Raw genomic sequence first — 26,998 nt, 5'->3', positions numbered from 1 at the left:
CGCAACAAATGCACAACACTTAAGATCAGGGGTCTCAAATGACCTGGGGCCAATGCACATCTATTGTGGTCAAGAGGGGGCCGGCCTAGAGAACAAAAGGTGGGAAATAAAACAACTGTTCACAATAGTTCAATATTGCACACCACCGTATATAATTATTAATTCTATTTATGATGCGAAATTAATGTATTAATATCAAAAACAGACATTTATTTAAAATTACATTAAAAATAGTGTGGACAACTGTAATTAAAATTTGTGCCCGGAGCCGTTTCGGCCAATGCCATTCCTAATTACGACCAAATGTCTTATTATTACTGTTATAAAAACATTGCTAGCAAACATATATTTTATTCTATCACCTTGCTGGCAGCTGTGCCTCAGTTACACACTGTGTTTAAAAGACGGCGAGGTCATGGGCCATGTTTTCATTATTACATGATATTAAGTGGGGGGCCGTATGTGGCCCCCGGGCCGCCAGTTTGAGACCCCTGCTTAAGACGTTCAAATGCTCTCAAATAACAACGCACAATAAACTGCCAGCAAGCTGTTCGACATCAAGCTGAACAGCCTTGAACATATTTTCAGATCAAATGTCTGAACTAAGAGGATTTTAACAGATCCAAAGTATCCACTTTTCACTACCTTTGAAATGCAACCCTCAGATAGCAGGCATATCGCCATACCCAGTCATTTCAAGAAACAGGACAAAAACAATCAAACATTCCATAAGTAATCAGCTCTTTAAATAAACACTTAAACACCCTCAGCCTCCATTCCCTTCCATGAATTATATGTTTTTTTTCTGAACATTTAGTTATTCTATTTATCTATTTCCACCATTTGTGGGCATTGTGTACTAGCAGTATTGTGTTGTGATGGAAACACTGAAGTAGTTTTAGTGTTCAGTATACAGTATACACCACGTGTACCACTAAAACTGTTGTGGTTTTTGTTTATCTTGCTTGTGTGGTCAGGCCAATAAAGAACATGTAAATCACTGGAGAACTATTTCCATATGGGGACAAAACAGTTTCTATTCTATCCTTAAGGGGGTTAAAGTCCATATATGATGGATACTATAGAAACAAATGTCTGTTTGGTGATGTACATGTGCTGTATACACCAACATTCATGTTAATAAGTATCTTGTATACACAAATATGTTGCATGTAGTAAATGTCTCTATAGTTATTATTGTCTCTAGTGGTCACAACTGTTAAGATAGAAACATTCATAAAGATTTTGAAGGAATGAATGAAACATTTGTGGCTATTTATTTTGTCTCTTGTGCTCGTCTCATTCCTGGATATGCTTTTGAGGAACATCCAGCAGTGCCAGACACACAGCCAAAGCGTTTTGTGCATCTCGGTGTGTTTGTTTTTCCATTGTGTGTCTGCAGCCAGGCTTTTGTTCTTGCTCTCTGTGCTGTGCAGGAAGGTCTAGACGGCTGACACTTGGTTAATCCTCAGGGCAGCCCCAGGCTGTCCATTGCTGACTGACCTCTATCTCTCACCAAGTACAAGAGGCTTGAGAAATTAGTTGAATTCAAATTGAAGCGGACCAGACACCTGGAGCCAGTTCATGTATTTTCATGTTCACAAGAAATTATAAAAACACTAAAATCACATCATTCCTGTCGTCAAGTGATTTAATTAACAAGGACTCATCTGCTGAACCATTCCTTTGCCAATTTCCTGCCTTTGCATACCAAAGGATGTCGCTCTTCTTCATTTATATCATAAAAATTGAGCTGGTTTGCACATTCTGGCTGAAACATCCATCCATCTTCTACTGCTATAAACTCCACATGAGGGTTCGTACCTAAAAGGGATACTTGAGTAAAAGTACAATTATCTTACCAGAAATTGATTTTGGTAAAAGTTGAAGTCACTTTTTAAAAATAATACTACTTAAGTAAAAGTCTTAAAGTAGATGATACAAGTATTGATACAAATCCTTAAGTATTAAAAAGGTGAGGAGCTAGGATTGAGCCATGGTAGCTCAGTGGTCATAATTTTAATGTTATTGTGGAGCCACATGCACACTCGTACACAGCTGTGACGTCACTCTGGGAAGTAATATGTTTCTGGGCCTTTTATGGCCTTTCTGAATATTTTTTCAAATATGAAACTCCATGAATTAAAAATATAGAATATAAAGATCTATAAAAGCCTGTGTCCATGTTTCGATGTGTCCTGTGGACACTTTTACATACGTCTCTTTTACTATTGTAGGCAATAGAAAAATTGCTTTTTGGGCCCCATGAGTATTTTTTGTTGCAGTACCCAGAGTGGCCACCACGACAAAATTGTCTTGAAGTCGCAGGGGGGCGGTGCTCTATCCAGATCTTATAATACATCCATGTAATACATCCATGCTTGTGTACCACGCCGCTTCCACGTTCCTGTCAGCCCTCGATCACGCAGCGACTCGCTCTCTCATTGGTCAGCTCTCGAACACACCTTTGCGCGGCATTGGGCGGCGCGCTAAGCCCCGCCCCTCTTTTCCCCCACCGCATTTTGAAACGATGAATGGGGGAACATTAGGATGTGGGCAGGAAGAAGAAGAAGAAGCTGCAAACACGGCTTCGGTTTCAAGTGCTCACAAACAAACCTGAGGGCTGACGAGTTAAACCCCGGACGGTCCTGGTCCCATGACATATGTGAGTAACATTTTTTCCTTTCAACAAAATAAACGTCTCTTCTCCTTCCTGGAGGCAGCAGAACATAACTTTGATGTTAATTAATGTTCATTTTTAATGACTGTCAAGCCTTTTTATGATTACTGAAGCCTCCTCCAGGGATATATTGTGAGTATGATGATAGCTATACTGTGTGGTGGTGATTAGGTCAGGGCAGGGAGGGGTTGTGTGACTGTTTGTGTAAGCAGCACAGCTGGTGATTTTATCCCCCAGTGGAAGTAGGTGAAAGGGCTCCAGTGCAGAGCAGAGCTGATCATGCTCATTCCACATGCTCCTCTGCATACATATACTGCTGGGACATGGCAACGGTCCATTTAAAACATGTATGCCACACATCACAATGTCTAAAAGCTCAAATCCAGCACAGAGACAACAATTATATAGGTGTTGTTCTGATTTCTGCTCTTGTACCAGAGTGACAACATGGACACTGAGGAGCTCCAGAGGAACCTCCAGCCTGCCTCTATGGTTGGAGAGGACATGGACGCTGTGGAGGCCCTGATGTCCATGACAAAACACTGGAAAACAAGGAGCTTCGGGCTGAGGCAAGTGAGACCCCTGACTCCATCGTCGGACTGCTCAGGAGATGACTGTGCCTCACCAGGATCTGTCACGCTACAGGACTCCACATTGGTAAATGACCCATATGATTTATGACGATGATGTCCTAGCATTTTACTTAATTTTGAGTTCAAACGATAAGCTTTCTGTCCTCCAGTGTATGACACCACCGTACAGCCCACCTCACTGCGAGGCCACACATCCGCCTGCAGCAGCGACAAGCGTTCATCTACCTGCAGACACTGGAAGTCAAACACAAGACGCCGATCTGCGAACACACGCTGCAGCGTCCGAGCAGAGGTACCAGTGCACTAGTGTGATCCGCCACACTGCGGATGGTCAGCAGTGCTGCTCCAGTGTCCAGCCTGTGTCAACTGAAGACAGACTCTGTCAAGTTCACATAAATGACTCTAGAGAGGATTTAGACTTAGAAGATGGACTGAACCACAGAGATTCTGACTCTAGAGCCATCACACCACAAAAGCCTTTGACTGCAAATTTGGTGAAGGACAGTAAGACACAGAGGAGCCTTTCAGGTCCAAGTGATAAATCAAACACCCCTCCATGTGTCTCCATTGTCACTCCTTGTATTAATGGAGTCTCTCATGTGCCTGTCTACTGCCAGATCCTTCCTGTCTCTTCTCTTTCCACCAGTGTTGTACAAAAGCACGTCACAGCCACTGAGAGTCCAAAGCAACACTCACCAATTACCCAAAAACAAACACTACTGAATCCACAACCCCAAGCAACTTCTTCTACCCAGGTCTTTCTCTTTGGGCACCAGGTCGCACAAAGTCCCCTAATGCTCCTCGTCCCTCAGTCAGCTGTTCCTACGATATATGTTCAGCCTTCGCTGGTAACGCAGAGCACCAACAAGTTACCAGTCATCGCGCCTGCACCTGGTCGCACCGTGCTGGAGCAAAGACAAAGCCAGCTGCAGCCTGAGTTGTCCCGTATACGCAATCACGTTTGTCTCCACGAGGACTGTATCAAGACCTACTTCAAGAGCTCCCACCTCAAGGCTCACATGAGGACACACACAGGTAAGAGTCTGGATGCTGTATTTGAATGTCCTATTTTCACCAAGCAGAACAGTTTGGTTTGGCACATTTCTCAATTATTTACATTTTGACTGAAAAAGCTGTGGCCATCCATGCCTGCGGTTTCATTCACACTAAATTGAGGGTCTCCTTGAGGTAGACCTCCTTGCATAACCAGTGCATATGGCCCACACAGACTTAAACTGAAGCTTGTGTACGTGCTTAGACCACCATGGAAAAGTGCAGATGATGAACTTTGTGTCATTGCGGACCTCTACAAATATGTGGGCATGGAAAGAATGAGTCAGGTGTAAAAGGCTCAGCCAAACATGCAGGGATGTTCTACAGTAGGTGTCTGCAGAAGTTGCCAGGAGTATTTAGCAGACAAATTATAGAATTTAGACACACATACTAAAACAACGACTGAAAGACAAAAAGTTATTGTGAATTTTCTCTTTCAGACAACAACTGGAATGGAAGGGGGGAAACAAAAAAATGCAATTTTTTTTGACATATTGTGAATCACAGCATGGAATTTAAGGCCTTTTGAGTTTCTTTTCCAACAAATAATGTCATCACGCAGCAGTGTTTACTACGTCGTGTTCCGTGTCTTTGCTGAATTTATCGTTGGGCTGCAGTGTCATGCTGTAATGATGTCCAAACCATATTGTGGCAAGCTGAACTGCACTGAACTGCTCGGTTGTGCCATGAAAGTATAGATGTTGTAACCATTTAACCAAATCACCGTTCATCATTTGGATCTTGTATACAGGTCATGTATTAACAAATCTCAAAACATTTTTGCTTCAGGTGAGAAGCCCTTCAAATGCAAGTGGGAGGGCTGCGAGAGACGATTCTCTCGCTCTGATGAGCTGTCTCGCCACCGACGTACCCATACGGGAGAGAAGAAATTTGTCTGCCCCTTGTGCCTAACCAGCTTCATGCGCAGTGACCACCTGGCTAAGCACGCCCGAAGACACCTAACAACGAGGAAGACGCCCTGCTGGACATTAGGGGTCACCCAGGCTGCCGACCTCACTCTTCTAAACACTACAACCAAGTAAAGACAGTGAAACTGTAGAACTGAATGTGTTAAAAACTTTGTTTTGATTCACCTGAACACTTGCACATCACTGCTCAAAACCTAAAAATCATTAAGTTTTTGCTGCTCAGGTTAATGGGCTATTTACATTTGACAGAGAGCTTTTGTATTGTAGCTGAGAAATGACACCTTTACTGTCACATATATTTAATATGCTGCTGATTGTTTTTTCACTTTTGCTAATCACACCAAGTGTACTACTGTATGTTTACCTTTCAGTGATATTTGACCAAAGAATGTTGCATGTTTTTTTTTGTGCCTAATGGGAATGTAATTGTTAAACTTTTTGCACACATCTTTTATTAGGGAGGGTAAATTAGACTTCTTTTTATTAAACTTAAACACAGGTGTTTTTTGTCAGTCATCATTCAATCCACATTTCTTTGTGCTGCTCATACAATTCAAATTCAAGTGATTTAATATCTGCATCATTATCTGAACAAGGAAATTGTCAGTGTGTTGGACCTGTAACTTAAGACCTCCAAATAGGTTTGAAAGCGTTAACTATAGCTCATCAAAACAAATCACTACGTACATGACATGTATTATTCCTTTAAGACACCAAGAACACATAGACTGATTCACAGTCCAGTCAGTGAGGTGTTTATTACTGTTCACGTCGACAAGCACAGTTACATGTTAACAGGCAACTGCCTGATAATTTATCATGCTTTATACAGTTTGGAAGACAAATTCACAGATATGGTTCACACTTAAGTAACATTCACTTGAAGAGTCAAAAAAAATGTTTGTTTTTTTTAACAAATACAACTGATATTTCTTTTTTTTTTTTTTTTTTAACAAATTGTGATATTCTTTGAACAAAACCCTTTCCACATCAGCTGATTAGTTATCCTTGATCACTTGCCTTTTTCCATCTGTAGCACATGCTGTTGAATAAGACCTCCTATAACCTGCTGAAAACAAACACTAAAGTCACCAGTTTACTGGTCAACACTGAGCCATTAGTTTTCCAAACACCGGAGGAGACAGAATCCATCATTTCTACATTGGCAGTTTTCACGGTGACCCTGCCAAGCTAATCAAACTGCTAAATGTTCACATGTGCAGCAACGTAGTGCTGCAAGCCTTCAGTTTAAAACACTGAGAAGGATAACATATTTTAAATTGTCATAAGGAAGTCAAGATTTTATCACACAAAATACTATACAACCAATTTAAGTCATAAAAACACTTCTTCAAAAAGCCCACAGGGGCTCATGAATGTTCCTACTTAAATACGCGGCTCCACTCAGGGATACATACTGTGTCTTACTTAACAAGATTGGCAGCAGCAAAAGGAGACACAGGTAACACATTTGTCACATAGAATTATTTATACTCTTTATATGTCTGATGTACGAGTGTAAACTGTAGCTGCATGGGATGCCTAAAGCCAAAGCAAAGGGAAGAATGCATTTGTCTTTTTGGAGTCATCCATTTTGTTGTACAATAATCAGCACCTTGTTGGGATTTCCAGGTCTAATCGTGATACACAGTAAATTAGCCACATGAAACTATCTGCACTGTGATTTCAGTTCATCCCAGTGGAATATAGACAAGACTAAGCAAGCAGCAGCAACCAGTGAAGGAGGTGTCGAAGACTTCCTGGCCTTTTGAGCGCTAAGCTGGGACAGAGAGAGCAGCCCCTGTTAGGCAGGAATTGAGGAAATAAGGGACCAAGGAGAAGTTCTTCAGTGTTGCCTCATGGATGACACCAGTGTCCTGCATTTCAAACCTTTTGGAACGGAAATAAAGTTGAGTTAAAGGCACATGACATGACCACAAAACACTCAAAAGATTCTTTAAAAATCTGCAATACAGTCCAGTTTAAAAAACATTTGACTATCACCTGTTCTTACCAGTCTCTCGAAGAGATGACATGATATACAGGGGGTGGGGGTGCGTCAGTGGCAGTGCATAGTGGCTGACCCAGACTGTAGGCCCCAGCATGGGTGAACATGAGCCAGTCTCCAATGTTGAGCTCGGGTAACAAACAGTGCTCCACTACTTGGTCCAGGTCATCTCCAGAGGGACCCCACAGGCTGCTGCTGAACACTGGCGCATCAAGGGATGCGTTCTGACAACACAGAACAGAGATCATCTTTGTTCAGTAAAACTAAACAAAGGTGAGATGGGGTTTAGGATCTACAACCGGCAAACTTTATACAGGAAAAAAACAAGATAAGAATGAGATTATAGATATTAAAGAAAGACTAAAGAAAGGCCACCGACTCCTTTCTGGTGAGTTATATTTGATAACACAAACCATCTGTAAACAACCAATGGTCCAGAGCAGAAGCACGACACACAACAGAAGAGAGCACTGTCAACATCATAGCAATAACATTTTTATATCTTATACTTAAGGCCCTCTTTCAAACTTAATGATTTTTGTATCTCTGCTGGAAAAGGTGCGGCCTCTGCGACTGGACTGCAAAAACATGGAAGTAGAGGATGAATTTAGCACATTCACCCTGGTGTCATGTTCACATTACTGCTGATCGGAGCCAGAGCATTTAAAAACCCACATCTATTGCACAGTCAACCTGGGACTGAATGCTTATTTTAACCACTCCCATTGCAGACATAAGCCAGTTTTAGTGGGTGTTAATTGGTTTTTTGAACCCCAGGAAAAGGTCATAGGAGTCTGTAAGTAAATCTAGGAAAAAAAATTCTAATTTCCAATCAGAAGTGATGTACGAGCCACTGCCACACCTACACTGAGTAAAAATCACAGAGGCTGTGACTTTAGAAATTTTCACCAGTGTAACTGAGACACTGGGTGACTTTAAAAAAATGTATTAGGACTGAGGTTGGATTGATGGAAGTTTCTTATTTTTGAGTAAGTATGCTTTCACTGTCATTATTAGTCACGTGTCATGTGATTACCCTGTATGAATAAAGGCTACACGCATGTAGTAACCCAGAAAATGAGTAAGACTCACCATGTGAAGAGATGGAGCAGCAATCGATGTGTCAGAGAGTTTGCTGGCAAATGATCCATACACTCCCTCATTCATGGAGTACTGAAACTCGGGCTCATTGTCGGGAGACGGATCATCTGTTCAGACAGATTGAGCACAAAATCTATGAGTGACATAGCTTTATTTATTTTGTTTGTGTGATTCACATATTTAATTAGGTCTTTTTGGCAGAGCAGTAGGGATGAATTGGTTATACTCCTTGTAATTTTTGAATAAATGGATGTGAGCATTAAGCCCCTTACCATTCTCCTGGCCGTGGTGATCTCGAGCAACCACCTCCTTGGAGATAATGTTAACAGCCAGGGTGAAAGCAGATGAGACGAAGAAACTGCCAGGCTCTGCAATGATGGAAACCCCAGTAGAAAGAGGAAAGTATAGGTCTACCATCGACATGACGGCACTATTGATCTGCAAAAAGGATGACAGGGGTAAAAAGTAAGAACCTAAGTAGGTAGAGCCTTAAAAATCAATACATTATGATTAATAACATTGTTTTTTGCAGTGGCAAAATAATATCATATAAGACAGAGTACATTTTGAAAATAAAAATAAAAATGTATTAAATGATAAAGTGTACAAAAACTGTGTGAATTATATACAGTAAATCCTCTCTCAAACATCATGGAACTGTTTTCTATTAGTTGTTTTTAAAGGTTACACCACCAGTGCATAGTATGTCTTTATTCGATCATGTTAAGTGCAGGTTTAAAGACACTGACCAACTCCAGCTGAGTCTCAGAGCCACTGAATCCTCCTCCAATGTCCAGTATTTTCATGTTGAAGCCAATTTCCTCCTGTGGTAGACAGAAGTGTGTAAATGTATTACCAAGCACAAGTGATTTTCAGTGTTTCTGAAGTGATCACAGCCGTCAAAGCCTTGTTGATGTGTGATGGTAAGTAATGTTTTATATACATTACTTACTCCCATATCAAAGACACACCGGGCATCTGAGATGGCATGGAGATACACCTGGTCATCCTCACAGAAGTTGGAAATGTGAGACCTGTGGTGGAGTACAGGTTTTGAGCATAATTGAACACCTTAAAACATTTCTTACGGTTATAAAGTAGTAGCAGTAATAGTGTGTTTCTTTCAGCCACCACACATATTATAAGTATAGAAAACGTACACATTAACATAAACAGAGAAAACAAAGTATTAAAAAGTATTTACGTAGTAGGTGGGTGACTCTCACCTGACTCCCACAACCTGCACACCCAGTTCCTTAGCTCTTTCTAGTAGATGCCTGCAGTCCTTCAGGGAACAGCCAAATGACATGCTTATCTCGTTGTCTGGGCTACATGCCTCTGTGGACACCTGCAGCAGCAGCCTGAAACAACACACATGAAATGAAGAACACTTTTACATCTTTAGATGACAAAAGCCTTGTTGTTGCCCATAATGAAAAGTGACATGTTTAATCATGAACAGTAAGAAATAACTAGTAACACAGTAAATTAGGAAAGAATGTTAAAAAATACAAATAGGCACCTACTTGGCATTGGGGTGACAGCGAGAAATCTTGGACAGCTCCGCTTCATTATCACACACCAGGAGGTCAATACCATTCTTAGCAGCATATTTAATGTGGGAGACCTGTTTGCAGACACCACTGTAGATGATATCTTCAGAGGGAATACCATGACTCTGCACCAGCTCAACTTCAGACTAACACACAAAGAGACAAAGACACGGTTATGTTCCATTAACACATAGCATGTGGCCTAGTCAACAGATATTTCATCATACCACATCAATCCTCTATGGCTGACCTTAAACAAATCACATGACTTGCAGTATTTAAAAAGTCAGCACTGACATACACTGACCACTTGGTGGTGCCTCTATGATGTCTTTACAGCTTGAGGACCAAGAGTTGTGTAATATTCCACATACAGTAAGCGTATTAGTCATTATCAAAATGTAGCAGCCCGTGACATGATGTAAGTATAGTACCTTGTTGGTGCATATGAATCCAGTGCCAAGAGCAGCAAGAACTTCAATAACAGCTGGACTGCTGTTGCTTCTGACAGTATAGTAGGGTCGAATTTGGGCCATGAGTGTTCGCCAGCGAACATGCTGCCTCATTACGACTCCCAGGTCTGCCACAAAGAACGCGTTCTTCTCAGACTGAGGAAGAAGGAAGAGTACATGTTGACGAACAGGAAAACACGTACACTGAAAGTTTTTGCAAAACAAATCAGAAATAACATTATCTCATATAGACAACAATGCTATGTTTGAAAAACAAAAATCATAATGCATTAGGCGCATCTACATCGCAGGTAATAGTATTAAGAACTAGGGACTATTGCAGAACTGATGGGTGTTTCCACCGCAGTCATCATTTACATAATTTTCCCAAGATCTTACACCTCAGAGGAAAAACTTTTACAATAACCAGCAGTAAATATTTAGATCCTAGTACTATAGTTCTTAAAGTAAAAATCTAGGAGTCAGTGTCCAGTGAGATTCCGTACCAGGGTTTGTTCATAAATGTGGTTGTCAATGATGTCACAGAGGGCCATGCCTCCCTCCAGCAGGCCAACAGAATACTGCGGTTCATCGGCGATGCCTTTCATCCTCTCAACCGTTTTCCTCTAATCCGACAGGCATAAAGAATGTGTCTAATCTGAAGTAGTCTTGCTCGCGAGCTCCCGAGCCCCTGGGGTCCTAGACTCTTGCAAAAAACTGTACAATAAGAAAAAAAGAGAGCATAAGTCATGGATTTCAATATACAAAACAATTTGGTCATATTTGGATTTTTAATGCTTTCAAACCATTTCAATCCAGTAAAGGGAAATTGAAATGGAAAAACTAATGCAGAATGTCAACACAGAACAAAGACAGTGTCCTTTTATTTCAAAAGAGGTGCTGGAAATAGATCTGAGATGTTGGATCTAAAATTATCCTTTATAGTTCATCTAGAAAAAGTGACTTACTTATACACACAAAACAAATGATTTTTCTTTCTTTCTATAATTTCTTTAAAGATTTCCTGTCTCTGCTTTGAAAATGCACACCGTACACAAAGAAAGACAGATTAATTATTCAGTTCACATCTGATTTACTCACATGGATTAAGTCCCGGGATGAACTTGTCCACTATCAGCTAGGATCCCAAGGTGGCTCGGCGTTGAAGTCAAATGGCTCTCGGTATAGAGCTGCCCCTAAATCCTCTGGATAGTTATTGTACACCTGCAATGGGACAAATGGGGACAGGGCATACTGGAATCAGTAGCTGACAAAAGAGACAACTGTAGCAAAGAGAGGCAGCAACTGCTTGTCACTGACACAGGCTCCTATCTGCCATTTATACAGTACACTGTACTATCAAATCTGTCAGGGCTGCACAATGTATTTAAAACATACAGTCAGTCCATTATCAGCATGTGCAATATCAACAAGATGCTTGATATTGGTATAACACTGTAACACTGTAGATCAGAGGTCTCAAACTCGTGACCTGCAGGCCACATGTAGCCCTCCAATCGATTTCATTTGGCTCATCACTTAATATCAAATGAGTTATTTCTGCGGGTTCTTTTTAGTAATATGTTTAATTTTTGCATCATGAACATACAATTAATGTAAATTACAGTATACATCCTTCCAGAAATATCTGTAACTGCAATATCATGACAGATTATTGTGATATAATGTTAAGATCATATTGCCCAACTACTGAATAGTATTTTTTTTTAGATCATTTTCTACATATGGCAAGGTGCAGGGAACAACCGGTTATACAAGTGCATACAAATCTGTACTCGTTTACAGTGGTTTGAATTCATTCAAACTCTCCAGGAATTAAAGGATGTTAGGGGAGTTTGTTACTGGGGAGTTTGTTACTGGAGTGTAAATAATGCATTTCAGGTTTTTTGGTGTCTGCATAGGCGACACAGTCTATAGGGACTATGTTATCAGGGAACGCAAAGCAGAAAGACACCAACACGCCACATTCCTAATCATGTATATTTTTATATTAATCGCAAAATCCTACAATATTATATCATATCGTTTTTGATAATAATGATTAATAAGTAATTAAAACAAGCTTACATATATTTTCACCTAATGTGAATATTTACTGGATTAATGTCTCCAACGACAACGAAATCATTCAAACAGAAAACTGTCTGAGGACAAAACAAGGCATCCGAGAACATCATCATTTCCATGTTTAAGAAACACCAACCGACATTTTCCAACAGTTTCTGACATTTTACAGACCAAACAAACGGTCCAATAATAGACACAAATAATGGATAATTAAAAATAATCGTGAGTTGCAGCTCTAAATGCGACACAATCACAACCACATTCAACATGTCCGACTCAAGTTACCCAGCGAACCACTGTGGTCAGATCGTTTCCTTTCATTGATACACATTAGCGTTAGAAAGCCTCTTAACCAGCACACGTCATTGTATACCTTATATTTCAACAACATTACCACTGAACTTTAACGCCACCTTCCATTTAATCACAATCACCATACGACTCTGACTACGTTACCCGGTCAATACAACAACATGCTAATTAGCGAGCTAACAGCGCGGTTAGCTAACAATACTTACGTCTGCTGAAAACCCAAAAGAGGGGATAGAACGCTTTTTCTTTTTAGGCGGAATTTTTAAAGAGTGATGGGTTTACAAAGGGAGAAAAATGTGACTGCCATAGACGTGGAAGAGGTGACGGTGGGGGAAAAGGTAGCCGTTCGTTGTTCAATATTTTGATTGTACGAACGAGTGCTAACAGTGGAGCATTACACGGAGCGGGCACGTAATCAGCAAGAGACCTACGTCTAGGAACACGGAGTGTGAAGCACACTGGCGTTAAACAGTTAACATCCGATTAGACTTTCAAAATAAAAGCCACAATTACGTACATACGGCAACGCATTCTAAGTATTAAAACACGCATTGATAAGGAAAAATGTGAATAAAATATCGTTTTCCTACTTTTAGTTGTGCTTTAATTTGGAAGCTTTGATCGGACGTGGTTGGAGTTTAAAGCTGTGAAACCTCGGATGACCAGAGAAATAATGTTTAAAAATATATATCTCGTTTTTAGCAAATAAAATAAAAGCGACAATAGTAAATATACTAAACATCGAAATTGTATTGTAACAATGGTCGTAAAATATATAATTTTCAGATTATTTATTCATCTTATTAGTAGTATTGTTGATGTTGTTTTTGACTGAAAGTTTTATTTTCTATCACATATCCATTTTAAAAAGACAAAAAAAAAAAATACTATTATGTTACTATATTTTGTACATAAACTGCATCTTATCCAATAAAACCACACAATGGTTGACTAAAATCAAATACATTATATCATAGTCCATACAGTATATCCTTAAAAACATTAAATAGGCCCAAGTCAAATTTCTCAAAATTACCTGTGTTAGGTCATCAATTTGTTTCCTAAGACTTAGTAATGAGGATGAAATCCTGTCCAATTAAGGTGACAGAATTCTCTTGAAGTCAAAAATCAGCAGATGCAAAACATGTGTCCCATGAATGTCGACAGACGGATGAATGCAGTTTGTCTAGAAGTTCAAGCTCAGATTGTTGTTGTTTTTCCTGTCCTTGCATTTGCATTTGCTGTTGTGACTTTGACGAGTTGTGCCTTCCTCTGAAAGTGCAACGTCTGGGGCAGAGTGTGTGTGTTTTTGTGTTTTTTTCCAGGGAGATACATTTGCATGTCTCCCTCCTCAACAGAGGAGGAGGAGAGGAGGGTGTCAAGGAAAGCTTGTGACAGCCCAACAGAAAGGAAAAGTTTTCCCTGTGACCATGGTGATTATACATTAAAGGTGCCATATGTAAGAATGTGGCCAAAAACAGTTACTACATTTCAATTACTACATTTCATTTAATTTCAATACTACAATTCAAAATTCTGAGGTCTTTTAGGTTTCGTTTTCTGACGTAACTGGCAACCCGTGGTTGCTCTGCAGCTGAGACTCTACTGACTGCAATGATGGGTAGACGGCGGTAGGTGGCGCCACATGCCAAAACATGATTTCAAAACATAAACATGATTTGCAGCCTGCAAATGATTTTGTAATGCAAATATTTTGGCTGTACTGTTGTTGTTGGTGAGTTCAGTTTGTTATATGAACATTATTCCTGAGTCTCTGTGACATATTAGGAGGATTTTATGGCCAGTTGCTTTAGATTTATTACATAATGCACCATTAACCAAATATTAACCTAGTATTAGATAAGCATTGGATGCTCATTGGGGGAAAAATAAACAATTGCAACATTTATTTCACCAATGAAACTATTGCTCAGAGTTCATTGTACAGGCTCGAGAAGCTGCGTCTTTGCCTCGGACCACAACACAAAAGCTGTTCCGTGTTTTGTGCCTTTTGTCTCCGACATTAAATGAGCCTATATTTATATATAAGTCTAATCACACATAGCATCTAAAGTGACTTCCAGTGAGGCACAGTGTTTAATTTCCATTGTTTGGATCATAATGGCCATCGCAGCCACTGGGTATGCGACAGTGAAACATGTGTACCACCCACTGTCAGGGCAAATACTCCAGTGGCTGCATTGTGCAGCAGGAATTCTTATTTGCAAACATTGCAAAGAGATTACATCAGCACAGAAACCTTACGTCCACGTATCCTAACAGACCACAAGTCTGAAATGAAGAGGAAAAAACAACATTGTAACCCTAAAATAAAAATAAAATGACTAACCCTCTACATTTGAATTAGTATCTGATATCCAACCGTGAATTGCTACAAGACTCGAGCACTGTAAGTGTTGTTAAGTCACAGCTCTTTCTGCCAAAGAATGTTGCCGAGTGAAAGGAAGAAACTCCAAACCAACGTTTCCTCACGCTGATCTGAATGTTAAGCAGGACAGTACAAAGCAGCTGCCTGTAGGAATATAACAAACATACCAAAAGAGGAATCCCAGTGACAAACCACATCTGTCATACAACATTCAACGCGACATTCCTTTTGTGGAACATCAATACCAGACCCACAGCCCACTCTCCAAATTTCCAAGGGTCATCATGGCTCCAACTAAAACTTGATGCTGGAGGCTTCAAAGTGGGAGTTCAGATATTTTTGGGTGATGACCGATCTGATTTGAGAAAATGTGTCTGTCCACGATCATCAAGAGATGAGACTCAACAAACAGCGATTGATCTAGTGATTCTGCCTACTGCAGCTTTTACACAAATGGGTCACTTTGTCACAGATTGAGATTTTACATTTACAGAAATGACTCACTTTTTGTTTTGAAGCAAGACTTACAATTGACTTGTTGGCACAATTTCAATTTTCTTTTCTTTTTTTTCTCAAACCATTCAGAACTTTTATTTGTGCCAAAGAACATACGGTAATGCCAGCTGAGAGGAACTGTCTTTATCTCTGGGCTTTCCCACAACATGTCATTTTCAACAATGGTATCAAATTGGTGGAGAGACACAGCAAGATATACCTTGATGGTTCAACAATAACACAGCCTAAAAAATGATGCACATTTCACCCTCATTTCCTTCCAGCAGAATAATTCATGAAGTTATTTTCATTACTCTGTGTGAGCAGTTGAGGTCTCTACACGTGATTACATGGCTGATTGTTATTTTGACACTATTAAAGTTGTTTCTTAAGACTTTAATCATGTTTGATGTGTCAATCAGGCACAAATCCTGTATTTCAACACTCCACACACACACACACCAGATAGTATTTAGGCTAGGGTGTCAAACATAGGGCCCGTGGGCCAGACCTGGCCCATCAGAGGGTCCAATCCAGCCCGCAGGATTAAAATGTCATTATGATTATAATCAAACCATAATGTAAAATACTGTATTTTTTGGTTCCAGATACTCCATAGCCACTCTGATATGTACATTGTAATGCACATGTGTAAATGGTAAATTTAGGAATAATATTATTGAAATTGCATTTATTTTTCTTAAGAAATTTCACGTTTTGTATAAAGAGACTTCATTATATGTAAAACAATTATGCTTTTATTTAACTGGTTCGACAGCCCTGGTTTAGAGATTACATAGGTGACGTAGTGGTGGAGTGTGCATTACAACAGTTAATGTTTGTTGAGTGCTTCAGGAACGCATGCAAGGACCCAGTGCCGTATGAGTGAGACTGAACATCATTGAACCTATAATTTCTTTTCTCCATTCATTCCCATTTCTTGTTAGAGCAACATTTTTGTTTGATACTGAACCCGAAGCGATTATAAAGCAGACTTTCAGCAGCAGTAGCTTGTGCTCTCTGCAGACTGATTAATTGTAGAGTGTGTGTGTGTTCTGATAAGATCCCTGCAGACTGGCCTCTGGCCAGCCATGGGCAAACTCAACCTGCTGTTTGATGTCGAGGGTTGGCTCCAGGCAGACCAAGCATTGTGTACCAAACAATGAACCCCAGGCCCACTGGACTATAAACATGTTCCTTTGGGGGTGTTTTCCTCATATTCCACACAGGAGACACCCAAAGTCAGGAAATCTGACCTGGCTTTTCCAAATTTAGTAACTCCAAAGTCTCAAAGGCTGCTGACAGGGCATCCAGGATTGTCATGGCTCCTTCTCTAAAAAATGTCATAATGCTTTTGGAATGTTGACTGAGGCTCAAGTCTGTGAAGGTGGAGGTCAAGCAATTCAGGAAATCTGTTCAAGTTCCATGTCAAGATAATAATTGAAAAAACATTCACCTAAATGTTTTTTGTTTTTTTTAAACCAAATTTCATGACTGTGTCAAAAATAACCCTGATGTTCAAGATAACAACTGTAAACAACTCTCTTTGCTCAGAGAATGATTTCCCTTTGGTATCATTTTATCAAAACCATTCCTCAAACGAATCAGGACCTATAAACTGAATCTGTCAAGAGCTGAGAACCCAGGGACTTCACTGTGCTTCTGCCACCATGGTTGTATGATGTCAACTACCGGAGATCCATACTTGAACATCCACCAATCATAAGTGTTTTTGTTTATGTATAATTAATTTCACGGTAAACACTAACACTAACACATTTGGCTGTTATTTGATGGGTATTTTTTGATCTCAATATAAATTTGATATCTTATTTTTGCAGGTGTATACATTACATTACATTCAACTCTTTGTTAACAAAAATATCTGATCAGCCAATCACATATGCAAGATCTCAGAACATCTAGGCACAGTGACACGGTCAAGATGACTTGCTGAGTTTCAAATTGAGCAACAGAATGGGGAAGATAGATTATTTAAGTAACTTTAAACACTGCACAGAATACACGGCGGGATAATGGCTTTTACTGTTGCCTCAAAGCAGGAAGAAGGTCACAGGTTTCAATCCCGGAGTGTACTCTAGTTTCCTCCCACAGTCCAAAGGTTAATTGGACACTCCAAATTGACTGTAGGTGTGAATGTGAGGGTGAATGGTTGTTTGTCTTTGTTTGTGGAGGATAAAGTAGACAGTGAGAGAGCCTAGTTCACTGGGCAAAACGCATTGTTAATGCCAAAGGAGAATGACCAGAGAGGTTTGAAATGAAAATAACGCCTCCACATCCAAGGTGTGTAGAAAGCAGCCGAAGACCACACCTGGTGTCACTACTGCCAGTTTAATGTGTTATGTACCTAATAAAGTGGCTGATGGGTATGTTATTCTTATTACTATTACTTTGTTGCTTAAAAGTTTTTTATTTATTCTTATAAATGTAGTATTTTTTTCATTTTTTACAGAAAGGGTGGAAAACTTCATTTTTGTCTTTCATGAAAGATCCACTTAATATTTCCTCTCTTTATGCACTGACGACGCATGAAGAAAATAATATGATTTGACGTGGCTGCAGTACACCCTGTTAACCAGCTGTGTTCGCTGCCGACTATGAGCAGAGGGTAAAGAGAGAGAAAGAGAAGTCTTCCGGTTCCTCTGGCAGGTCAGCTGACTGTGACGCTGCTGTCAGGAGACCTCACGAACTTGTATTGAATGGCAACTATGACATTTACCAAGGCTTAAAACACCACGGAACGCAGAATTTTAACCGGTGACGGCTACATTTTAATACACATGTGAGTGAAATCGTCACACAGTCGCGTTAATGTTGCTGATGCTGTTGTTGTGAGCAAAGCTAAGTGGCTAGCGGTGGCTAACCCCCTACTGGATGTTGCTTGACCTTAAGCATCTTAGTTTTGTGGCACACCGCGTCATTCAATCTTCTTTAATGCATTTCGAAGCTAAGGACTCAAATATGGCTGTTATTAAAAAAAAGGCAGGGTTTGTCATTCAAAACCCAGACTAAGCTTCTGTTGTTGTTGTAGCATTGCTTTAATTAGCTTGTTTAGTGTGTTTTCTATTACACGTAGTTCTCGAACATACCATTTTTAGCTAAAAACAGTGAATATATTCACAGTACTTTTGTGTTTTGGTTTCTCTGATGAAATAAAATAAAATACTGACCTTTTCGGAGTCAAACCATATAACTGATGCATTAAAAAGCTTTAAATGTGAAATAATCAATGATTTCACCTTTAAAAAACGGAGTATGTGACGGTTTTCATTAATCCAGGTCATAGTCCGCTTCTGTAGTTAGTTGTGACTGGATTTGCTTGGGTTAAGCTGAAGACTCCTCTTATTCACCTCTCACCCAAGAGGCATTTTCTGTTCTGACTAACTGGTGGAAAAAACAGGTATTTATCCTCTCAGACTAAAACATGTCAGGCATCAAGTTGAGCAATGCAGATCGGTCACATCTCTGACCCAGTTTCAGGTTGTTGGCTTTACCCGAGTCCCACAGCACAGCAATGAAGGGAAACACAAAGGGTCAGAGACACATCAGGGGAGCACTTAAAACTGGGCCTTCATCAAAAAGTCAAAAATTAGACAACTGACAAGAAAGAAAACATCCAATAGACAGACTGTTATAACATTGATATTCCATTATTGCTGCATGTGAGAAACTCGGGAGGATCTTCAACAAACGTACTCATCCTAAGGACAAAATCCCGAGGCACAAACAGAGCCGTATAGCAATGTATAGACAGGTTTGAGAGGATAAATACCTGTTTTTCCACCAGTTTTAGTCAGACCTGAAGAAGCCTCTTGGACGAGAGGAGAAACACCTTCAACTCAAGCTAGTCCAGTCGCCTACAACTAACTACAGTTATTTTTTTTTATTTCTTTCTCTTTCATATTGCTGATTTACTGGGATATCTCATGGATTGTATAAAGGCAAGAGCATCTTTGGGCTTTAGGCTATTCCTTTTTACATCTGTACATCAGCTCCATATTGGCACACAAATTGTTGCTTAGTTCTTTTATAATGACATTATTTTGTGTGTCTTTTTTCCTCAGATTTTTTCTGACTGCGTCCATTTTGTAGCCATGTCTGAGTTTTGGTTGATTTCTGCCCCTGGAGAGAAGACCTGCCAGCAAACATGGGACAAAATGATGGCAGCCACCACACGCACCAACAATCTCTCCACCAACCACAAGTTCAACATACCAGACCTCAAAGTAAGCACTGGGCTTTTTTCTACTTTATTGTTTCTTATACTTCTTCACGGGTACACAGCTATAACTTTGCAATGTTTTTACATTTCCTACCTAAAAAAGTTATACAACAGTTTCAGATGTTGTCTAATACCAATGTCACTCACCTTGTATATCCACTGTCGAGAATAAGCTGATTGTGTGTACGGGAACAGCCTGCACACATATCTGTTGCCTGCATGTTGCCACGTTGGTTAGGTGAAGGTTTCATCCACAGAACAGTTCAGCTTGTCTGGTTCCTCTCTCTGCTGAAGGTGAGGAAAACCTGTGGCCACATGGGACTAGAGTTTTCTCCTCTAACTGTTAGCAATGCATGAATGAGTCTGCACAAAGAGGCGCCATCCGAAGCCCATAGGGCCCCCGGGATGTCGCTGCAGGCAGACTGAACCCCAGATGTCGCTGTTTAAACACAACCCCACTGACCCAGATCTGAGGACATGAGACTCAAAAGTCATAAAACACATTGATGTTTTAATTGCTGCTTCCTGTGTCCACACAGGTTGGAACACTGGATGTCTTGGTTGGACTCTCAGATGAACTGGCCAAATTAGACTCCTTTGTTGAAAGGTATGCTTCCTGCAGCATTCTAATTTCAACTTCAGTGCTTACATTGTTACTTTATGGAGTTTTTCTACTCGTGTAAATTAAGGAAAATGTTTCTCCTAACCTGTACAGACTCACTGATGTAGCTGGTTTACCACTCCATAAGCTCTTACTTTGCAACAATGAGGAATTTCACAGGGACACGAGGCTTGCAAGCCTTGCGGTCTAAATTTGGCAAGTTACAGTTGGGTGACACACCAGCAGCTCTTTCTTTAGTCATATTTATACCCGATGACTTATGTGACTTATGTGACTTATGTTTCGCTGTCGTTTATAGTCTTTTGAAAACCTGACTTCCAAAACTCACACACAGCCATCACTGCTCTGTCTCCTTTGTTGATATTTCCCAGACTGTGGGAAAGCTTTGCAGCGCAGTTTCATTTGTTGGGCAAGAGTCAGAGTACATTTCAGCAACAAATATGGAAAGGGATATACCATTAAAACTCCAAATCATTGGTTATTTTCATTTGTAATTATATGAACAATACAAAATATTTTATTGTCACCTAATGGAAATTCATTTTGGGCTCAGTGGTGCTGCATATTTGTATTTAGATAAATAAAACATGTATGCTTTATTACAAGTATTTTTCTTAGGAGTAAAATTAATATCATAGTTAAGGTTGGTTTTGTTATGTTAAGTTTTTTTTTTTTTTTATCTTTACCAACTAGAATGGCAGATGTACTGTATGTTTCAACCTTTTTGGTCCAATACATTTTAGCAGTTTCACGAGTTCCATAACTATTGAGAAAGTTGTCCCTGTTAAAAAAAAAAAAAACAAAAAAAAAACAACGAACATGTTGCAGTATTTCCAGTGGTTTTGTGGAAGTGATGGCTAAAGAGATTTTGTAATTGTTTTAAAATTGTATTTGATTTGTGAAAATTATTTTAACTCCATCACAGTGTCTTGTGATCCTCCAAGGGTCATGACCTGGCGTTTGGAAGCCACTGATGTATTTTGCCCGTAGACACAGCTCCTCTTTGATGTTTTCCCTGTACAGTGTGGCCAAAAATGTTAAGCTCTGAAAGTTGACCATGTTATAAATTGCCTTGTCAGGAAATCCCCTTAACAGGACTATGTGAAACTTTCTGATGTGCGTGTGTATGTTTGCGCAAAATACGGAGGATGACGCTCATGTCAGCATGTGTGAGGTGAATGTGTGGTTTACTCTGGCTTTGTACGCGCACAGTTTGTGTTGGCACGGTGTGTTTTGATGTCTCCTGGCTGTTCACAGTGTGGTGAGGAAGGTTGCTCAGTACATGGCCGACGTGCTGGAGGACAGTCGAGACAAAGTACAGGAGAACCTGTTGGCCAATGGAGGTACAGTTGTGGTTACAGTACCTAACTGCCAAAAACTTGATTTGAATGCAAAGTCTAAAGTCATGATATTAAGATGCAATGCAGTATCTAACATGGTATACTCTGAGGAGAAGACAACTGTAGGAACACTGACATTGATCTGAATTCTGTCAACAATTCCAGTTTGTTTGTCCATTTCTTTCCCAATATCTTTCCTCATCTTTCTCAGAGATTTCCGCACAGGGTCACACAATGATTTGATTTGTTGAAGTTGTATATTTTTAATTTGAATTGATGCTTTCAAAAGCACAAACCAACCTTCTTTGTCTGTTGTACTGTATTAGTGGCATATATTTATGTGAATGACAATCCTCACAAATAAAATATTACCTTGCATTACTAGTCACCATTTGAGTTGATTAAGATATAATATATTTCATAATATAAATTAAACCATCTTTATTTTTATTTGAAAGCAAAGCTACGTTTTAAAAATCTTGCTATATTGTCATAAAAGGCAGAAAATAACGAGGAAATTTTTGTGCTGTCTAATTCAGTCGATCTCGTCACCTACATCACAAGATTTCAGTGGGACATGGCGAAATATCCCATCAAACAGTCACTTAAGAATATCTCTGAAATCATCTCAAAGGTTAGTCTGGACAGTTGATCACAAACCTTTTATCAATAAATAGAATAATTCATAAGATACTCATGTAAAGTTACCTCCTTTTATTGACCTATCTGCTATTTTACTTGTATGTAGCTCAATGGCAGTAACTGTATCCATGTAGATTCTCATTCATCCATGTCACAGTTGATGTTTCTTTCTAGTTCAGTTGTAAATCATCTCAGCCTTTATTTTTAATCTTTTACAGCAAGTAAGCCAGATTGACAACGACCTGAAGACAAGAGCATCTGCTTATAACAACCTGAAGGGAAACCTGCAGAACTTGGAGAGGAAGAATGCGTAAGTAAATGCATTTATGCCAAACAATTTTAATGTGGCCATCGCAAAATAATTATGAGCGACTGACTAATTGGAAAAGACCGCAATGCATTGACCCCGGTCCCCTTCAGCAGCTTTTGCAGGCAGCACACATAGTTGCCTCCAAAGCTCTGGTATAAAGCATTACTCTGACAAATTAAAAAAATATTGTTACAGTGCTCAGAGGTAGAAGCAAAGCCACCAAAATGAAATAAAAACAATCAATTATTTAAGGAAACAATCAATTATTTAAGGATTTTTTTTTTTTTTAACTTTGTAATGCTTAATTGTCTTCATTAGACACAGCAACACATGAGATGAGGTGTAGCATGTCATATATTTTTCTCTCTTCTAAGGAAAAGTGCTCATGTGACAACATCACATCCATAAACTGAAAACAAAAAACACGTAATGTCCATATTTTTGTACCACTGCTTTGTGCCACTAGGGGGAGTCTTCTGACCAGGAGCCTGGCCGACATAGTTAAAAAGGAAGACTTTGTGCTCGACTCTGAGTACCTCATCACTCTGCTGGCAGTTGTTCCAAAGTGAGTAGTTCTTCACCAGTCAACCAGAGTATCTTAGGTTTTAGTTAAGGTAAGAGTATTGAAAACATGCCACTGTCTTATTTTTGGGTGAAAAACTATTCACCCTGTTTTCTCAGGACGGGCTACACTGACTGGCAGAAAACATACGAATCACTCGCTGAGATGGTGGTGCCTCGATCCTCACAGTGAGCAGTGTCATCTTATCTAAAATATTTGATCAGAGACGGTCATAGCATTTATTAATTTTACTCACCATTTGTCCCACGTGATTTTGTAAAGTTCTTGTGTCATGAGTCATAATAACAGCATCGTTTACAGCTTTGTAATAAGTGCCTCTGTTTTCACCCAGTCTGCTATTTGAAGACAATGACAGCGGCCTGTTTAGCGTCACTCTGTTTAGGAAAGCGATCGATGACTTCAAACACAAAGCCAGAGAGAACAAGTAAGAACTGTCACACAGACTTTACAATGACACAAGCGAAACGGAAGAAATGCATGTTAAGATTTAAAAAAAGAAAATAAGCTACATATGAAAACAGAAGTGTCGATGATAAACTGATTTCCTTCCTCTCCTCACTGTGGTCAGACTTGATTAGACTTGATGCAATGACACTGGAAGATTATATGCAATTTCATGTAGAATACTGTATATTGATGTTCATTTATTCATTTAATAATTAATTATATATAATTAATTAATTAATTAATTAATTAATTATTCATTTAATATTCTGTCATTTCTGTATCCTATATCCTATAAATGTAGGTAGGGTGTGTGAATGAATGTATATAATGTTGTTGGGGTTGTTGCACAGCAATGTCAATAAAACTTTAAATGAAATCATCTTATTTATAGGTTTACAGTGAGAGATTTCCAGTACAATGAAGAGGAGTTGAAGGCAGACAAAGAGGAGATAACACGGCTCTGCACAGATAAGAAGAAGCAGTTTGTAAGTGATATGCACACTGTTGTTTGTTGTTGTGTGATTTGTGTTACCATTGTTAAGACTTTGTTATTAACCAGGAGCTCATACTAAGAGCCCTACAAGCAAGTTTATCCCGGTATCCACTGTACAATCTGGCTTCCAATTTCCTGGGGTATACTTTAGTTTGTTTCCTTTTTAGTGCATTGTAAATATGTTCTAGTCACACATATCCACTGCAGTAAATATGTGTCCCACTCACCATGTGCTGCATAAATATGGCCCTGTCTTCTGCCTGCAAGTGTTTTTAAGCAGCAAACATTCGAGGCACTCACTGGTTGCAAATTAATTCAAGGTTGCGCAGCAACTGCCAGATCGCTGACAGATACTCACTGTAAAAGAATGGACTTTCAAGACTCGGTTACACTTCCTCTATGCAGGGGCCACTTGTTCGATGGCTGAAAGTGAACTTCAGTGAAGCCTTCATCGCCTGGATCCACATTAAGGCCCTGAGAGTCTTCGTGGAGTCGGTTTTAAGGTACAGCAAGCAGACGACACACTCTGTAGCAGCCATGTTTGTAACTGCACAAATATGAGTTGTTAAGTTGATGAAACTGTGGTGTTTGTGCAGATACGGGCTGCCGGTGAACTTTCAGGCAATGCTGCTGCAGCCAAGCAAGAAAACCATGAAGAAGCTGAGAGAGGTGCTCAACGATCTGTACAAGCATCTGGACAGCAGTGCAGCAGCCATCATTGATGTGAGTGACTCTGCTCTTTACCACACTGCAGACATGGCAAAACCACATCTGGCCCGAGATACAATTATATCCAGCCCACAAAATAATTTTATGTCTATTTTTAATGGCCCTGAGTGTCCAGTGTTGGACGGTCTTGGAAAATTTGACGTTTGGTAGTTTCACTTCAACGGACAATGTTTGTGGCTTCTGGTGTCAAAGTCTTCTATTTTCCATTTGTGTCATACACTTAAAGTCTAACTGGAAATGTGAGAAGTGGGCACCAAATCCTGAACTTGCCTCAGCCCTCCTGGACTCACAGTGTGAATGAATAAATAAGAAAAGCCACTAGCCAATGCACTTTGGTCATGATGTTTTGCCACGTCTGCTCTGATGTGTTTGGTCAAACATGCAGGGTTTTACGCAGCATGGAAAATTATGGAATTTAATTAGAGTAATTTCCAGGTCTGGATAAGTATGGAAAAAAGTATGGAAAAATTTTGTTTCCAGACTATAATCTCACTTTCTGAAATTAAATATATTAATATAAATAAATCAAAACAAGTTACTAACGCAACATAGCCTACCTGTAGATGATATGAAACTAATCAAGCTGGCTGTAGAATGGTGTCGCGTGGTTACTGTAACTGACTGCGATTCTCATTTATTATTTTCCATACGTGTCGTCGAGCCAGCCACCGATTGTCGGCAGCGACAGTGTCATGGGTCAGTGCACGTTTTCCAAGGGCTGGCTTCATGAAAAATTTGTGGATTTAAAAACCATTTATTTACATAATAAGCATCTAACAACTGGTATTCAGGTGTTTAATATTGACTGAAATGTCCCCCAAGAAGTCTGTGAATTTGAGTCTGGAAAAGTATGGAATTTTGAAATGGAAAATGGGTAGGAACTCTGAACTAGTAACTGAAACTAAGGAGGCTTGAAATCCTATCCCTCACCAACTGATTTTATGTGATATTAACTTTACTCTTTTCCTGTGGTTGCCTTTTCAGTCTGCGATGGACATCCCAGGCTTGAACCTGAGCCAGCAGGAGTATTATCCTTATGTGTACTACAAGATCGACTGCAACCTGCTGGACTTCAAAGTTTAAAACTCTCCCCCCTTTCCCCTCTCTCTCTCCCTCTCCTCACACTGCCCTCTGCTGTTTGCCTCCTCCTCACTGTCTCTTGTTGCTTGAACGACAATTGCTGCATGTTCATTCCTCATGGTGACGAGCTTCTACCAGAATCAAGGGACAAAAAAAAAGAAGACGACTACTTTTAAAAAAATATTGTATTTGTTTACAACATGTTTTTCTTTACAAGCCACACAATTATGTGTGTATTTATGTGAATATCGCTTTAAAAAAAAGGAAATCATACAGGAGAGTTGTATATTTACTGTGTCATTCCACGTGTTCTGTGTGTGTGTGTGTGTGTGTTGTTGGCGACGTCTTCTGTATCTTCTGGTGTTTGTTTTATCACTGTACCTGTGGCAAAGAAGAAGTCTGTGTGTTTCTGATATTGTGACACAAAGATGTTTTACCTGTGCGTGTTGTCATGTTGTGTATATTTGCTGTCAGAAAGAGATCTATATCTGAGAATTGTGCGAGACATTGATTGAATAAAAATGATAGATGAATATATCAAATATCTAATGTGCTCATTTGTGAACTGATAAAGAAAGGGAAACATTCGTACGACTTGGCGCTCACATTCCTAGGATTTTCATGGTCGGTGTCACCTTTCTTAATGATTATATATTGTGTGTGTAAACCTGTGTATTTAGGATTTTTCCTTATCTGAGAAGTGTGGATTTTAGTTCATGTGAGAGCAATAACATATGGAGTCTGTTTGTCTGTGTGGTTAAAAAAGAGTCTGTGAATCCTCGTGATGACCCATGATCATTGGTAGAACCCCAGGCGTTTCCGGTTTCACTTCTCTTTTCATGCAGAAATCATTTGG

General features: G+C 39.6%; 3 protein-coding genes across 5 annotated transcripts; 2 read left to right on the top strand and 1 right to left on the bottom strand.

The window, feature by feature from the left end:
- The first annotated feature begins 2,563 nt into the window (after window positions 1-2,563).
- On the top strand, window positions 2,564-5,711 carry LOC310934870 (Krueppel-like factor 10). 2 transcript variants are annotated; one of them, XM_083898670.1, is made up of 4 exons: window positions 2,564-2,665; window positions 3,119-3,337; window positions 3,423-4,308; window positions 5,116-5,711. In XM_083898670.1, the coding sequence occupies exons 1-4, from the start codon at window positions 2,657-2,659 to the stop codon at window positions 5,367-5,369; spliced, it is 1,368 nt and encodes a 455-aa protein (XP_083754796.1). In that variant the 5' UTR covers window positions 2,564-2,656; the 3' UTR covers window positions 5,370-5,711. The 2 variants fall into 2 exon arrangements, with proteins under 2 accessions (XP_083754796.1, XP_083754795.1); XM_083898669.1 differs by having other exon boundaries at window positions 2,578-3,027.
- A 301-nt stretch (window positions 5,712-6,012) lies between these two features.
- LOC310936973 (antizyme inhibitor 1-like) lies at window positions 6,013-13,169 on the bottom strand. The gene is made up of 12 exons (XM_083901148.1): window positions 12,976-13,169; window positions 11,471-11,593; window positions 10,876-11,086; window positions 10,352-10,525; window positions 9,891-10,063; window positions 9,591-9,725; window positions 9,317-9,398; window positions 9,114-9,188; window positions 8,637-8,802; window positions 8,356-8,471; window positions 7,270-7,487; window positions 6,013-7,145 (listed from the first exon to the last, which is right to left on the bottom strand). The coding sequence occupies exons 3-12, from the start codon at window positions 10,975-10,977 to the stop codon at window positions 7,031-7,033; spliced, it is 1,356 nt and encodes a 451-aa protein (XP_083757274.1). The 5' UTR covers window positions 10,978-11,086; window positions 11,471-11,593; window positions 12,976-13,169; the 3' UTR covers window positions 6,013-7,030.
- Window positions 13,170-18,318: 5,149 nt separating this feature from the next.
- Window positions 18,319-26,637, top strand: LOC310936888 (V-type proton ATPase subunit C 1-A-like). 2 transcript variants are annotated; one of them, XM_083901046.1, is made up of 13 exons: window positions 18,319-18,456; window positions 19,739-19,900; window positions 20,436-20,503; window positions 21,776-21,861; window positions 22,398-22,492; window positions 22,719-22,810; window positions 23,277-23,375; window positions 23,492-23,560; window positions 23,725-23,817; window positions 24,232-24,325; window positions 24,739-24,836; window positions 24,930-25,056; window positions 26,047-26,637. In XM_083901046.1, the coding sequence occupies exons 2-13, from the start codon at window positions 19,769-19,771 to the stop codon at window positions 26,143-26,145; spliced, it is 1,152 nt and encodes a 383-aa protein (XP_083757172.1). In that variant the 5' UTR covers window positions 18,319-18,456; window positions 19,739-19,768; the 3' UTR covers window positions 26,146-26,637. The 2 variants fall into 2 exon arrangements, with proteins under 2 accessions (XP_083757172.1, XP_083757173.1); XM_083901047.1 differs by having other exon boundaries at window positions 18,360-18,456; window positions 19,767-19,900.
- The last annotated feature ends 361 nt before the right edge of the window (window positions 26,638-26,998 follow it).

This window comes from Microchirus variegatus, assembly GCF_963457635.1.
Source record: "Microchirus variegatus genome assembly, chromosome: 1".
Taxonomy (NCBI): Eukaryota; Metazoa; Chordata; class Actinopteri; order Pleuronectiformes; family Soleidae; genus Microchirus; species Microchirus variegatus.
This window is presented reverse-complemented; position numbering and strand designations above follow the sequence as displayed.

Excerpts from the sequence above, each read along its gene's own strand:
- LOC310934870 (XM_083898669.1), top strand. The coding sequence starts at position 3,004 with ATGGCAACGGTCCATTTAAAACAT. Across the intron at positions 3,028-3,118 it reads CAACGGTCCATTTAAAACAT|AGTGACAACATGGACACTGA; the intron begins GTATGCCACACA and ends CTCTTGTACCAG. Across the intron at positions 4,309-5,115 it reads TCACATGAGGACACACACAG|GTGAGAAGCCCTTCAAATGC; the intron begins GTAAGAGTCTGG and ends TTTTTGCTTCAG.
- LOC310936973 (XM_083901148.1), bottom strand. The coding sequence starts at position 10,977 with ATGAAAGGCATCGCCGATGAACCGCAGTATTCTGTTGGCCTGCTGGAG. Across the intron at positions 9,726-9,890 it reads CGCTGTCACCCCAATGCCAA|GCTGCTGCTGCAGGTGTCCA; the intron begins GTAGGTGCCTAT and ends GTGTTGTTTCAG. Across the intron at positions 7,146-7,269 it reads GTCATCTCTTCGAGAGACTG|GTTTGAAATGCAGGACACTG; the intron begins GTAAGAACAGGT and ends CCGTTCCAAAAG.
- LOC310936888 (XM_083901046.1), top strand. The coding sequence starts at position 19,769 with ATGTCTGAGTTTTGGTTGATTTCTGCCCCTGGAGAGAAGACCTGCCAG. Across the intron at positions 22,811-23,276 it reads AACTTGGAGAGGAAGAATGC|GGGGAGTCTTCTGACCAGGA; the intron begins GTAAGTAAATGC and ends TTGTGCCACTAG. Across the intron at positions 25,057-26,046 it reads GTGCAGCAGCCATCATTGAT|TCTGCGATGGACATCCCAGG; the intron begins GTGAGTGACTCT and ends TTGCCTTTTCAG.